At 26.0% G+C, this 16887-nt stretch overlaps 1 protein-coding gene across 1 annotated transcript; it reads left to right on the top strand.

The window, feature by feature from the left end:
• The first annotated feature begins 200 nt into the window (after window positions 1-200).
• LOC114945022 (lipase member I-like) lies at window positions 201-3940 on the top strand. Its single transcript, XM_029321105.2, has 7 exons — window positions 201-351; window positions 474-528; window positions 599-747; window positions 1441-1686; window positions 2149-2340; window positions 2913-3072; window positions 3785-3940. Exons 1-7 carry the CDS (start codon window positions 273-275, stop codon window positions 3828-3830), a joined length of 927 nt encoding a protein of 308 aa, XP_029176938.2. The 5' UTR covers window positions 201-272; the 3' UTR covers window positions 3831-3940.
• Window positions 3941-16887: the final 12947 nt, after the last annotated feature.

Genomic DNA, 16887 nt, shown 5'->3' with positions numbered 1-16887 from the left:
TATATTTATTTGCGTCATGTCTTACGTAAAGATAATAAATGTTATGAGGATAAAATATGTTTTTCTTTACTATAATAAGACACACACACAGGATATTTACATATTTACATAATTATTTTACGTGATTCATTTTTGTAATGACTATTCCGTTATCGATAATAATAATGATAATAAAATGCTAAATATAAAAGAGTGTAGTCCAAATTTTATTTGTTAACATTAGTATCAGAAATATAAGTGTAGCTTTCGCGGAGTTATTTTTCTGGTTCAAAATGTTAACATCCGCTCTATACTATTGTTTTCTGTCATATCTCGTGATAAAGACAGCATATAGTCAAGCAACTTGTTCATGTAAATATAATCTTTTTTCTTCTGTTTTGTTTCTTGTCTTTTTTCTTCTGTTTTAGTGTAAAATTTGTTGGCACTATAATCATAAATGTAAAAAATGTGAAAATTATTATAATTCTTTGTAGGTGAACTACCGGATTCAGACTTTGCGACTGGCGTCAATCTCGTCTATTACAACAGGTTTCTATCTGCGGCCGCAATTTTCAAAAAATTACAATTACTATAATTTAATTACATGCACTTTTTCCAGCAATGACGAAACTCCTGCAACGACTGACTTCCCCATCACGCAGCCACAAGGGTTGTTGGATATTTTGGATACGGATAAACGAGTAATTTTTTACATATTTGGATATAATCAAGTTGCAAACGATTTAAGTGTTCAGGCAGTAATAAATGGTATTGCGTTTTTATATAACACGTAAATAATAAATTTGATTATTATATACTAAAAAACAATTATTTGACTTAACAAAATCTGCGGTCAAATACATGCAAATAAATTTGAAATATTTTGTTAAAAATAAAATACTTATATATAATTTAAATAATTTAAATAATTTAAATACATATATTTTTTTGAAATTATATAGATAAATAACTTTAAAATTAGATAATTAAATAATTTATAAATTAAATAATTATTAAAAAGCTATATAATTTAAATAATTAAAAAAAAATATTTGACTTAATAAAATCTGCGGTCGAATGCAAATAAATATCAATGTAATAAGAACTAAATATTTTGTTAACAAAATATTTAGTTCTTATTACATTGATTACATTCTTATTACATTGATTACATTCTTATTACATTACATTACATTACAATTACATTACATTACAATTGCATTACATTATTACATTACATTACAATTGCATTACATTATTACATTACATTACATTCTTATTACATTGATTTTGTTAACAAAATATTTAGTTCTTATTACATATTGATATTTATTTGCATGTATTCGACCGCAGATTTTGTTGAGTCAAATCATTTTTTTTTTGTTAAGTTAAATAATTGTTTTTCAGTGTAGTAAATATCAAAGTAAAATAATACGAAATAATAATAATTTTCGTTGTCAGCGCTCTGTCATGGAAATACGGATAATGTTGTATTACTCGATTGGACCAAATATTCAAATGGCAGCAGTTACGCAACTACCGCCGAAAACAGTAAAAAAATAGGCAGTTTGTTCGCTCGAAGTATACAAATACTTGTGAACAACGGTCTTGACGTATCGAAAGTCTATCCTGTTGGCTTTTCCTTGGGTGCTCACATAGCTGGCTTTGTTGGCAAATGCAATAACTTCGTGCTACCTCGTATTACAGGTATGTAATTAAACAAAATCTTAAAAATCTATGAGAGTTTCCTGATTTGACGCGATAGAAATTGTAATAAATAATAATTGTGTGCGTGTGACAAGAGCTTTCTGAAAAATTAAATATTTTAGGTAATAATCCGTGTTATTAAATAATATATCGAGTGCTAAATCATATAATATCATTAACAATATAAAATTTTTTGTCATTAAATTATTTTCATATAAATTAAATTTGTGTTAACATTTATATTAAAATAATTCAATAATATTCTTTTTTAATAGAAGGATTAATAATTTCCTTAATTTCGTTTTTATTATTAATATATAATCTTTATATACGAGTAATATAGATTCTTGATCAGGTTCTTCTTAATAAAAAAATTAACAGCAAATTGAATAATTAGATTTTTAAATAATCATTGAATAATTGTATTCAAAAACCTTCTTAGTCGATAATTATTGTTTATAGGATTGGAACCCGCAAATCCTGAGCTTTATCTTTCTGGATGCTATCTCGAACCTTCAGATGCAATGTATATAGATGTCATTCATACGGACATGGGCGGAATTGGCACCGCTATTCCTGTAGGATCAGCTGAGTATTTCGCAAACACAGGCGCTCGTCCTCAACCTGGTTGCAAAATTAGTGCTCCTTTGTTCGGTAATATCGCGAAACTATTAAATACATCCATTAAAATTTCTCTTTACAATAGAAATTAATTTCCGGAAATACAAATCACTCCTTTGAATACTTTAATATTAACATCCCGGGAAGAAATTTTGTATATATAATTATATATAAATAATTGTATAATTATTATATAAATATTATATAAATTTATATATAAATTATAAGGGTTCGTATATATATAAATTTATATAATTATATACAAAAAACACTTTTATCTAATTATGTATGGATATATTTCATATATATTAATTTTACGATATTATATGTATAATTTTATATTCTTATATAAAATTTTTACATTGTTATATATAAAAATTTTTTTCCCAGGATCCATATCTCAATATTACCAATATTTTTTTTGTATTTTAAAGAATTTATTAAAAGTGTAAAAAAAGGTAATTTGTCAACGATTACTTGGAACGTTCGGAAAATTATAACGCGAAAAATTATTCAAAATTACAGCATCGGTTTATCTCGGTACACAATGTTACAAAGACTTGTTTCCAGTGTCTTGCTCTAATTATTTTTTTTGTTACTACTAGATTTTTGCAATCACTTAAAAGCAGGCGAAATATATGCACTATCGAAACTTCAACCGACAGAATTTAGTGCACTAGAATGTCTTTCGTATACTGATTATGCAAATGCTGTATGCAGAAACAATTTGCAGACTGGCGTTGGATATAATGCATCAACTAATGTGTAAGATAATTAAAATTTTATTTAATTATTTTATATAAATTAAGAAACACACGCATGCACACTTATACAGGATATGACAGGAGAAATGGTCAGCATTTTAGAACATAATTCTACACATTATTTTAAGCAAAAGTTTATATAAACGTGTGTCCTATTTTAAACGGTTATAAAAATGCAAGGTGTTTAATTTGAAGAATCAATAATTTATTAATTTAGTAGAACCAAATGCTATAAAATAATTACATTAAATTTTCGTTATTTTCTGTTACAATGGTTACGAATGTAAACATGATAAGTCATGTGTTAATTTGAAATTTTTAATTTCTAGTGTATTTAAAATACCTTATTCACTCATGCCAAAATTAAAATTATTTATAAATTCAAATGATTATTAATTGTTCAAATTTTTAAAATTTAATGTAATTATCTGATAGAATTTGGTTCTATTAAATTAATAAAATAAATGTTTTCGTTCTTAAAACGGAATATATGCTGTATCTTTATAACCATCTGGAATAAGACACATGCTTATATAAACTTTTTTGTTTAAAATAATGTGTACAATCATGTTCTAAAATGCTGATCATTTCTCCTGAAATATTCTATGTATATGTATATGTATGTACATGTAGTGTGCGTGAGTGTGTATACATATTTATATATATGAATATACTTTTTATGTGACAAATATTAATTTATAATGTTTTTGTAGGTATGGACACTTTTATTTCAGTACAGGAGTTATAAACGTACCATAAACCGATATTAATATACCTATAAATATCTCAAAAAATATTATAAGAATGTGTATTCTCTGATAAAAATAACAAATCAGATATAAATATATAATTGAGAAAGATGCATAATATTTACCGTAATTTATTGACATATTATCACTTCTTTTAAGACAACCAGATTTTAGCAAAAATTTAATATTATTAATTGTAGTAAATTATGTATTTACTACAATCATTTTTATATTAATTTAGACATGCATATTCTGATTTCTTATGCGTGCAATCAATTGCACGATTAGTCGATTTTGTTTTCGCGACAACGAATCGATATCGAACTGTCGCAGAGTCGTGATAGATAAATCGATCGAATTATACGTGTTTATATTTCTTTTTTTTTTTTGACTTACCTATCTCGGACTAAATTCACCGTTTACTAATGTATTGTAATAATAACCGTAACTTTCGGAAAAATACTTATACATTCTATTTCACAAATTATATTGGTCAGATTATTCAAACATTAAATTGAAATATTATTAAATCTATCGATTTACATTTTAATATGACACTTATTTTATTTGTCCCAAAAATCTAAGCCATCTTTTTCTGTTACAATGTACTGTACACTCATACAAATTCCGCTGTACAGAATTTACATATCATTTGTATAAGAGTAAAATTTCCAGCGACAAGAAGAGTTTCGAAGTTTTCCGACGATACTAAATTTTTATCAATTATGATGAAACTTCTATGGAAAAAATCTCAATTGTAGATCAGAAAGAATTTAGTTTCACACTATCTGATTTTTTGTCTTTCCTTTCTCTCTTTCTCTCTCTTCTTTATATATCGTCAAAAAAGTTTTCGTCAAAAAAGTTTAAATATAAGTTTAATTATATTTCGAATAGTTTAATATTACGTAAATTAGAAATGTGAATAAATAATAATTTCTTTTAAAACCTTCTTAAAGAAAGACTAACATTTAAAAAGAATTGTAATCTCGATCTAAAATTTTATATTTTTCAATTAATTTTCAAAATAATATCGAATCGATGATATATAGCATACATCGAATACATAAAATTAGAGAATAATTTATATTCTCGAAATTTTTATTGATGAGAATAAACATAATTTATTTACCTACGCGAGACAGCAGTTTCTATTTTTCAAAATAAATTGGGAAAAATATATTTGCAGTATAAATATAAATATAAATATAAATTTCTAAATATTTATATAAAAGGCGCACTTGTCAAGATTATTCGGTTTTTCTAGTTGTATTAATAATTTTATTAGAAAGCAAATTAAAAAAATAATTAACTATGTTAAAGTGCATATGCGATACTAATATATATCTGTGTATATTTTTTGTGTCATCTTTCTGATGCAAATTAAATTTCTGAATAAATATATATTTATATATATAGGGCACACACTTTTCCCTTTTGTAAAGATAGTTCTGATTTTTATAGATTTATTGTTCACTGACTATTGATAATTGATTAATGGATATGCGAAAGGTATACTAAAAACATCCGTGTATAATTTTTTTAAATTTTAAATAAGTTTAAATTGATTATTTGTACAAAATTAAATTTATTCGTTATTTTAAAAAATTAATAAATTTTTTAATTTGGATAAACAAAATTTGATAAAATGTTTAATTATGAAATTGTAATTAGGAGAAAATTAAAATTGATAATACACGCATGCATATAATAAAGTATATATCTACGGAATATTTCACAAGATATTGATAGTATATATAATAGTATAGATAATAATATATTACAATAAGTTTTCGCAATAGCAGTACTTTTCACATTTTTTCTTCTTACACATTTGTAAATAAAATATAATGTAGCGTATTTCAAAATGGAATTTTTTTTCTGATTCATAATTATATATTTGTGCAAGGTCTTATGTAATAGTAGTATACCGGATGTCTTAGAATTGACAGTAAAAAAGACATATTCTATAAGTAAAAGAAAAAAACAAAATTGTCTTATAAACATATGTATGTTCGAAACCGAATTGTGATTAAATTTGAGCTTCAAATTTTACGAAAATTGATAAATACATATACATATCCTTATTCTATTCTTGTATTCTAGTCCTTTTTGTTGTCAAAAAATTGTCGATCATAATTTCGAGGGATGTTTCAATGGAGTAAGGGACTACATTTAAATATGACAAAACTTATGTGTAAATCCAATTAATTTCAAATGCGTTCATATTTTATAACAGAAAATAAAAACGTTTTTGAGATAATCTATTTAAGAATAAAGACGCTTGTAGCCTCATCTTAGAAGCAAGTTTTGCGTAAATTGCTTATGTAATTCGCACGCAAAGTACTGTCCGCTCAAATTAAATAAATGATAGGTGACAAAAACAAGAATAGAGAAAGAACAGAAGAAAATCTTTATATGCTATTTTATGTTATGACGTAGTTATTTTAATCCGTTTTTGTCAATGATTGGGTAATATAATTACTGCCATTTTTAACATTGTCATTGTATTTTTTTAATTTATTACGTTTTTTTACGTTACAGATTTTATTATTTTTATAAAACGCGACGTTTAGCTTTGAGGCACTGGCTAATCATTTTATGTACGAACGTGCTATGACAATGCCTTAAAGACCCGACATCTTTATAGCGAAACATTCCCAAATTGTCGACTTTCAGATTCTAGAACATTCTGAAATATTGAAAATGTAAATATTTTGGGACATCTTGTATATTATATAGATAAACTTTTTTTAAAAATTATATTTTTAAATTATTTTTTAATATTTTTTAATTATTACTTTCCTGTATGATAATGCATACACATAGGACATTTACTTTACTTCAGCAATTTATATAATTACCATTTTGTCATCGATCGATAATAATATGAAATGATAAAAATTCTAACTATAAAAGACAGTAACTTTCAAATTAACTTTAGTTGCTGAAAACATTTGTAATAAAAATATTAGTGTAACTTTTGCAGTTCACGAATATATTTTTTTCGTTCAAAATGTTAACATCGGCTATATACTATTATTTTTTGTTATACCTCGTAAAGACAGCATATAGTATTCCAAATACTTGTGAAACGACATTTAATAAAACTGCTTGCTGTAAAAATCCGTTTTCTTCTGCAATAATTCTTGGCACTATATATTCGCAAATGTCAAAAATATGAAAATTAATGTATATGTAATTCTTTGTATAGGTAACGTAACGGATCCAGACTTTGGGAATGGTGTTTCTCTCCTCTATTACGACTGGTTCGTGCAGATTATTTTCGAATATTTTATTACTAATAATTGCTAATCCTATGTATTATTTCAGCACTAATAATCAAACATCGAACTATTCCATCACAAACCCAGATGGGTTGATAAATGTTTTAAAAAATCCAATAAAACCAATAAAGATTGTCATACATGGATATTTGCAAAATGGAAACGATTCAAAAATTCTGTCACTTGCGAAAGGTTTCGGGCTTTTATATAATAAGCAATTAGATTTTAATGTTTATTAAGAAATTTGATTATTTTAATACATATGAAAGGAAAACGATACAAATTTTAATAATTATTTGCATTATCAGTGGTTTGTGAAAATGGAACAAATCATGTTATAATACTCGATTGGGGTAAATACGCATTTAACATCAATTACTTCCAAGTTGCCAAAGACGCTTTTGGAGTAGGCGATTTGTGGAATCAATGTTTAACAAAGATTGTGGCAGCAGGTCTTGACCTGTCACTATTCCACATAATTGGCTTTTCCTTGGGTGCTCACATAGCTACCTTTCCTATCGGATGCAATGACTTCATGAACAAATCAATTCGTATTACACGTATGTAATTAAACATAAAATTTTTAAAACGTACTAGAGTTTCCTCATTGGCCATAAAAATTGTGATAATCAATATGTTAATTGTGTGACAATAGAGCTGTTATCTGAAAAATTAGACATTTTGGTTTCTAATCTATTATTATATCTAGTACTAAATTATATTGTTATTATTAAAATATGTAAAAAAATTTTGCACCAAAATTTATATGGACTACATTTGTGTTAGCACTTCTATATTAAAATAATTCAATAATATTCTCTTTTAATAATATTTGATAGAAAGAAAGAAAAAGATGTAATTTTTGTCATTTATTAATAATTATTATTTGTATGTAAGTAATCAGTTGTTAAATAACACATAAATAAATTCTTGATCATATTTTTATAAAAGATTTGACAAATTTATTAAATAATGCTGGTCGACAGATGGCGGAAGGGTAGAGAATTTTCTAAGCGTTTACTTGTAAATATTTTAGTGCTGATTTTTAAAATTAATAATGGCAGCTTAAAAATTGAACATTTCAACATAATTTCAACATTTATTATCAGTGAGTTTAAAAAACTTATATATATTAGATCTTGTAAAAATGTGAATCATTGTACTGACTTCACCGAACCTCTAAAGATTATGCATAAGGAAAAACGCGAGAAATGATATTTTCATTATTTTATGTCTTAATTTCTTTTTATAAACTTTTTTAATAAATTGTTTTGACTTTTCTTTAGGTTCAATCGTTTTTACATTTTTTACGTAAAATTACAAATATTAAGCTTTATTTTAAACTACAAATCTTAAACTTTATTAAGAAATATTGTTTTCGAATTTTTGGATTAGACTATTAAAAATCTGACATAATGCGTAATTTTGACAGTCGGTTTCGTTATCAACGCTAAAAAATGTATCGGTAGTAATTATTTAGGACTCCAAACCTGACCAAAAGTCATTTGTCGACCAGTGTAATCTGCAATTTAACATTTTATTTAAAAAAACTTCTCAGTGAAAAATTATTCTTTATAGGATTGGATCCCGCAAATCCAACATTATATCCTGCTCAATGCTATTTCAATCCCTCAAATCAGACAGGAGTAGAAGCCGTTCATACAAACATGGGCCAATTTGGCACCTGTTGTTCTATGGGAGAACAGGAGTGGTTCGTGAACAGTGGTCATTGGCAATCTAGTAATTGCCCAAACATTGATATTCCTAACGCACTTAAGGATGCATTTATCTCTGCATTTAACTTAGCAATTGGACCGGGTTTTAACGATGCATTATCATACTGTAATAATCGAAGTTATTAAATACGTCATTAAAACTCATTGAAAATATAAATTAAATTGAGTAAAAATACAAATTATCTATAAATATTTTACTTTTCTTTAATATTAACACTCATATCTTAATATCATTATATATATATATATATATATATATATATATACCAATATTTTTTCTATTTAAAGATTTTTATGAAAATGTAAAAAAATAATTTATTAACTTGATCGATCACTACTTAGAGTGTTCGAAAAATTATTACAAAGAGCATTTATTCAAAATTGCAGCATCGATTCATTTCAATACATTGTTACAAAGACTTAAGTTCCTACGTGCCTTCTAATTATTTTCTTGTGTTTCTACTAGTCTTTTGTCAGCATGTAGCTGCACTTGATTACTATACACATCCAGAGCGTTACGAAATATATTCTGAGGGCTGTACCTCGAATAAATGTCCAGATAGCAAAAATAATACTGCCGTCTTTGGATATACAACAAATCCAGAAAATACGTAAGATAATTAAAATTTTATTTAAATATTTTGTATAAACAAGCAAACACACATACATATATACATATATATTGTATGTATATAATTTATAAAAAAAACTTCTTATGTACTAAATATTAATTTATAATATGTTTTTGTAGACCGGGACAATATTGTGTCATAATAATTTCAAAGAACTCAACAAATATGATTTCGGAGGCAGTTGGGATCGTAACGGAGCCAATCTGTCTTATCAGTAGCTGTCCAGTTCAATCATATCCAACAAGTAATCTACTCTGTGCATGTAATTAAATCCTAGCGGGCCAACTAGGTGGACTATAGACAAAAAGTAGGCATAATTTTAGACTTATTTTAGATACATTCTGGACATCGGAACACGTCCATCAGTCTCATTTTTAGACTACCTTGTCTAATATTTGTCTGTATACTATCTAAAAACTGTCTACGTTGCCAAAATATTGATGAAATAATCTGTCTAAAATCTATCTAATCGGTTTCTAAACATCACAGTTTGGACAACATTCTGACAAATAATATGAGCTTTTCAGAAATCAAACTGATCAACTCTATTTTGTGTTAATTTTTTATTTTAATACCGATTATGCATTTAACACTGTTTTCGTACTAAAATAAAAAATAAGAAAATAGAATTAATTTATTTCTTGAAAGACTTATATGACTTGTCAAGACGTCCAAAACTGTCAATATCTCGCTGAAAGACAGGGAGGAATTAAAATGTGTAAAAAAGATGAATAATATATAAACATATGTACATCTGAATTCCCTGTGTTGGGACCGTATCAGAAACATTAAACTGATCAAAATAATAACACATTTAATCGTAATAGCCGCTTTTTGCATGTGCTTTATATAATTCTCGTAACTAAACTGGAATACAAGATAGACAGTGCGTCTTGCATCGCATAGCGGCAAAGAACTATTACAAGATAATAACAGTTTTGTACAGGGTGTGAACAATAGTTTTCTGAACAAGTTTTAGATTAAATTTAGACAGATTCCTGTCTTGAAATGTTAGATGATTTTGTGCAGTTTTTAATAGTGTAGACAATGTTTTTTGGATAAGTCTTAGACAAAATCTAGACAGATTTCTGCTAAAAAATGATGGACAATCTGAACCAATTTTGTACAGAGTGTGGACAATAGTTTTCTGAATAAGTTTTAGATATTTAGACAAATTTCTGCGGAAAAATAATGGACAATCTGAATAAGTTTTGTACAAAGTGTGGACAGTAATTTTCTGAACAAGTCTTGGACAAAGTTTAGACAAATTTTATCAAATGTTGGATAACTTTGACTGAATTTGGCCATAATCTAGACACATTGTTTTTTGACAAAATCTAGATAAATAAAATCTAGACTGCCTATTCAAGAACTGGATTCAAGACGTTTTATGTTAGTTCTGGAATATATTTGAACGTCTATATGTCTAAAATATGTCTATTCAATCAAGTATAATATTTGTTCGGAATGTACCTAGTATTTGTCAAGTACGTCGAAACCTCGTCTAGTTAGCCCGCCAGGAAATACCATGAGAATGGGTATTCTCTATATAATATAATCTCTATATATAATCTAATAATACCACGAGAATATGTATTCTCTATATAATATAATCTTTATATAATCTAATAATACTATGAGAAATTGTATTCTCTATATAATATAATCTCTATGTAATCTAAGAATACTATGAAAATGTGTATTCTTTATATATAATTTAATCTCTATATAATCTACTACTCCTACAAAAATGTTTATTTTCTAACAAAAATTATATATATAAATATATAATTGAGAAAGATGCATAATATATCTTTAATCTATTTTTTTGATATCATCCTTTTTTGTAAAACAATATAATTTTAGCAATAATTTAATATTAATTATAGTCAATTATATTTTTATATTAATTTAGTCATGCGTATTCTAACTGCGATGTGTGGAATCGACTACACGATCGATCGATTTTATTTTCGTAACAATCAAGTCATATTAAAATTTGGGAAAAATTTGGCCGAAGGTTATTGAAACGACACCCAACTTTGGGTTTCCCTTGGGGTTTTCCCTACTCCCTTCCCTTTTCGGAGAATTTTTTGACTTTTAACAAAATTTTCAAATTTTTTAATTTTGGTAAAAACTTTTAAAAATTTTTTTTTTAAAAAAAAAAACGAAAATAAGTTTTTTCATTTGGCCCCCAATAAAATTGTGATAATAAATAGGTTATTTTACAATAAGTTTTCGAAAAATTTTTTAACTTTTTTTCTTTTCCAATTTTTTAAATTAAAAAAAATTGGGGTTTTCCAAAATTTAATTTTTTTTTATTAAAAAATTTTCCCAAAGGTTTAGGGAATTAAAACCATTTTGGGGTTAAAAAGACTTTATTTTAAAAAAAAAACAAAATTTTCTTTTAAAAATATTTGTTAAAAAGAAAGAAAACATTTTTTTCCCTAAATTTTTTTAAAAAATTTTGCAAATTTTTTAAAAATTTGGTCAAATTTAAAAAAATTTGAAATTTTCTACCTTATTGAAAAATTTTTTTTTATTAAAAAAATTTTTAAAAATTTTAATTTTAATGGGGGGGCCAAAAATTAAAAAATTTTTAAACTTTAATTTCAAATGGTTAAATTTTTTTTAAAAAAAAAAAAACTTTTTAATTTTTTTAAAACCCCTTGTAAAAATTTTTTAAATTCATTGTATGAATTTTTCCCCACGAAAATTTCCCTAAATTTAAATAAATAAGGAAAAACGGGAAAAAGAAAAAAAAATTTTTAATTTTTTTAGGGTTTTTTTCCTTTTTTTAAAAACCTTTTTTGAAAAAAAGGGTTTTTGCCTTTTTTTCTTTTTTTTTTTTAATTTTTTACTTTTTTTACTTTAAAAAAAAAATTTTTTAAAAAACCCCTTTATTTTAGGAAATGGCAATTTGGGTTTTTAATTTTTCAATTTAAAGGAATTTTAAAAATTAAAAATTTTCCGTGTTCAAAATTTTTGGGAAATATTAAAAAAATTTTGGGAAAATCGGAAAAATTTTAAACTTTTTTTATAACGTTTAAAAAATTTTTTTTTTAAAAAATTTTTAAAAGGGATTCCCGTTTTTTTATCAAAAATTAAAATTTTTAAACCTTTTTGGTCATCTCAATTTTATTTAAAAAAAAACTTCCTTTGAACAAATTAATTTTTCAAAAATGGACCCGCAAACAAAATTTTTTAAACCCGGGTGAATGCTATTGGGGAAAATTAAAAGGCAAATAAATCCAGTCAAAACAATAGGAAGGGGTTTTCCTTTGTTTTGGGAGCCCGGAAAAATTTTCAAAACCTTCTTCCCCCCCCCTTTTTTACTCGGGCTAAAATTAATCTTTTTTAAATTTACAAAATTTTAACCCCTCGCTTGATTAGGCAACTTTGGAACCAAAAAAAGGGGCGAAAATCGAAATTTAAAAAATTAAAGTTTTAAAAAACCCGTATTAAAATCTTTTAAAATTTTAAAAAATTGAATAAAAAAAAAAAATTTTTTAAAAAATTTGGTATTTTTTTTTTTTAAAATTTAAACCCTTAAATTGTTTTTTTTATATTAAACCAATATTTTTTCCTATTTAAAGTTTTTAATAAAAATTTTTAAAAAAAATTTTTTTTTCTTTGTCCAAAAATTTTTGGGTTAAAAAAAAATTATTCGGCAATTAAAAAATTAAAAAATTTAATTATTTTAAAACTTTTTTAAAAGGGACTTAGGGCCCCTTTAAAGGGTGCTTTCCCCCTTAAAAAATTTTCCCTTGGGTTTTTTTAATATTTTTACAAAAATTGTAATCCTTGATTATTTGCAAAATTAATTAAACATGTATTCCAAAAACCCAAAGGGTTGTAAATTTTTTAAAAATCCAAAAAAAAAAAAATTTTATAAAAAAATTTTTCCAAAATGGAAACTTAAAAATTTTATTAAAATTTTTTTCCCAAAATAACAAAGTTTTTAAATTTTTTAAAAATTTTGATTATTTAAATAAAAGAACAAAAAGAAAAAAAAATTTCCCCTTATGGGTTTTAAAAAAATTCATTTAAATCCCTTTTGGGGAAAAACCCAAAACAATTTGTCCCAAAAACCCTTTTGGAAAGGCATTTTGGGGAATCCTTTTTTAAAAAAAGAGGGCAGCATTTTTAAAAACCGTAAATTTTACATAATTCTTTTTTTCCAAACTCCCGGTATTTCCTACCTTTTATTAATGAAAATTTTCTTTTAAAGTTGAATTAAAAAATAAAATTTTTAAAAAAATAATTCCTTTTGGAAAAATTGGGTGATTTCAATATTTAAAACTTTGGGGGAAACCAAGGGTTTTTTGAAAAAAATTTTTGGTTTTTAAATTTATTATTAAAATCAAATTAACTAAAAATTTTTTTTTAAAATTGAAAAAATTTTCAAAAAAAATTTATATAAAAAATTTTTAATTTATTTTAAAAAAAAATTAATAATTTTTTTTTAAAATTAAATTTTTGTGTGGGGAAAAAAAGAAAAATTTTTTAATTTTTTTTGTTCATTTTTTTTAAAAAATTTTTAAAATTTTAAAAAAAAAATCTGGGGGCCAATGGCCCCTGGGGTAAAAATTTTTAAAAAAATTTAATTTTTAAAAAGGGGTTTTTTTTAAAATTAAATATTTAAAATTTTAACTTTTTCCCCCTTTGGGGCCCTTTTTATAGTAAAATTTAAAAAAACAAAAATTTTAGAAAAAAATTTAAATCGAAAAAAAAAAACCAAACCTTTAAAATTTAAAGCAAAAAAAACGCGGAAATGATTTTTAAATGAATTTTTTTAAAAAAATTTTTAAAAGGACCTTTTTAAATTTTAAACTTTTTTAATTTTTTGGGAAAATTTTAAAAAAACTTAAGGGGGTTTATTTTAAAATTTTAATAGCGACCTGTAATTTAAAATTTTGAAGGAAAATTAAAAATTCCTTTTCGAAAAATTTAAAAATCTGCTTGTGCTTTTTAAAAGGGGGTTTTTTAAAAGTTAAAAGGGTGGATTGTTTAAATTTTTTAAAATTTTAAAAATTTTTAAATTTTCAATTTTATTTTTTTTTTTGTTTTTTTCAAAAATTTTGGTAAACAAACTTTTCGGGGTTAGGAACCCCCCACGGCAGAGGTGTGTTAAACGTTGGGGGCCTTTGGTTTTCCTTTTCTTGGGGGGAGTTTCCCCCGGGTTTTTTTTTTTTAAAATTTTTGTGAATTTTTAACTTAATTATACATTTAATTTATTTGGGGAAAACCTTTTCCTTCCGGAACAAAATGGAAAAACCGTTAAAATACGGCCATTAAATTAAAAACATCTTTTGAGTAAAAACCCTTACCCTTAAAAATTTTTAATTTTTCCCCTTTTTAAATTTTAACCTTTTTTTTCCTTAAATTTTTTCCTTTTTTTGCCTTTTTAAAGTTTTTGAAAATTTTTTAAAAACTTCGTTCCTTTTGGGCGTTAAAAAGGGGACTTTTCCAAAAGCAAAAAACCCCGTTTTTTTAAACCTTTTGTTCCCTTTAAAGTTTTCCCCTATTGTCCTTTTAAATTTTTTTTGTGGTTCTCGTTTTACAGTCAGGAAGATTGTATAAGGCCAATTCGTGTTCCCAACCCCCCCAGGCCCCCCCAAAATTTTGTTCTGCGGTCGTTGGGCCCAAATTGTCGGGTTTATAACCCAAAAACCCCCCCTTAAGATTTAAAAATTTTATTTTTTTTCAAAAAAACCCCCAAAAAATTTAACACTCATCCTTCCTCCTTCCCCCCCAAATTTTTTAAATATAATTTTTAAAAAAACCCCCAGGTACTCAATATTTTTCTAACTTTTTTGGGTGGGGCCCTTTTGGAAAAAATTTAACTTTCCCAAAAACCGGCCCATTTGTCCCCGCCTGGGGACCCTTTTCCGGGCCCGTTCCCCAAAAAACCCGGGATAATCCTCCTTTTTAATGTCTTTACCTAAAATGTTTTTACAAATTAATTTAACCTCTTTTAAAAACCAAATTCCAGGGTTTGTTTCCCCTATTATTTTTTCCCTGGGGGGGTTTTTCCTGAATCTATAAAAGGCCTTCTTTTTTAAATCCTTATCCCCCCCTATGAAACTTAAAAATTTGGGTTTTCTCTAACAAAAATTTTTAAAAAAATTAAAAAATTTTTAAAAATTAAAAACCCATTGCAAAAAAAACTTGAGGTCCATAAAAACTTTTCCTTTATTATTCCCCCTTTTTTTGGCCCAAAAATTTTTTACTTTCTGCCTCAGCCTTTTTTCCCGGATAAAGGGAAACAAAAAAAATTTTAACCCCTAAACTCTTTTTTCCCCTAAATTTTCCCTTCGGGTTTTTTTCCCTACTCCCAAAAACAAAAAAACCCCTTTTTGAAGTAATGGGGGTTTAACAACTTCAGGTTCCTTTTATTAAAATTTCCGCCCCGGAACTAAAATTTTTGAACCATAAATGAATTGGGGGAAGGATGAAAAAACTTTGGACCTTAAAACCCCCCTTTTTTGTCTTTTTCCCCCCAAAATGTTCCCCCCCTGAAAAAGAAATTTCCTTAAAAAGAAAAATGGGGAATTTATTTTTTAAAAATTGTTTACTCGGGGCCCGGTTTTTCAACCCCTTTTTTTTTTCCATGGATTTCCCCCCGGATTTTTTTTTTTTTATTTTTAAATTTTTTTCATATTTTTTTTGGTTTTTTTCATTCTTAGGCCTTTTCAGGGGGTGACTCTTGAGTTTGTGCCCACGTGAACCCGCCCCGGCTTGGGGTATTTTTCCCCCCGGGGGAATTTTAATTTTTTGGAAGCCGTTTTTCCCCTTTTATTAGGTTTTTGGGAGATGCCGTTCCGGGCCGGGAGAGGGGGAAAAATGCGTGGCTTTTTTGGGGAAAGGAAAATTATTTTTAATTTATTTGCGGATTGTATGTATACGAGTTTTATAATTTTTCTGATTGTACCGATTATCTTCTATTTTTGTTTCTTTGTATTTTGCAGCTACTGAAGAAGACCCGAAGTGGGTCGAAACGTTTAGAATTTAATAAATGAGTTTGATTTGAGATCTCATTTTAATTTATTAATTTTGTGCATGTCATCCGCACAGGCTCCGATTGCCGTCGAGATTTTATTTTTATTGTAACACAATAATTCGAGCCGAGATTAACGTTTTTTTTATAAATATAATTTTAGCAATAATTTAATATTAATTATAGTCAATTATATTTTTATATTAATTTAGTCATACGTATTCTGACTGCGATGTGTGGAATCGACTACACGATCGATCGATTTTATTTTCGTAACAATCAAGTCAATATCGAACCGTCGCAGAATTGTGATAGATCAGCCGACCGAGTTATACGTGCTTCTTTCTTTGATCTATCTACTTTGAGCTAAATTTATCGTTTGCTAACGTATTATAATAACACACAATTGTACCTT

The sequence above is a fragment of the Nylanderia fulva genome, unplaced genomic scaffold, assembly GCF_048542155.1.
Source record: "Nylanderia fulva isolate GAGA-0341 unplaced genomic scaffold, ASM4854215v1 Scaffold10, whole genome shotgun sequence".
Lineage (NCBI taxonomy): Eukaryota > Metazoa > Arthropoda > Insecta > Hymenoptera > Formicidae > Nylanderia > Nylanderia fulva.
This window is presented reverse-complemented; position numbering and strand designations above follow the sequence as displayed.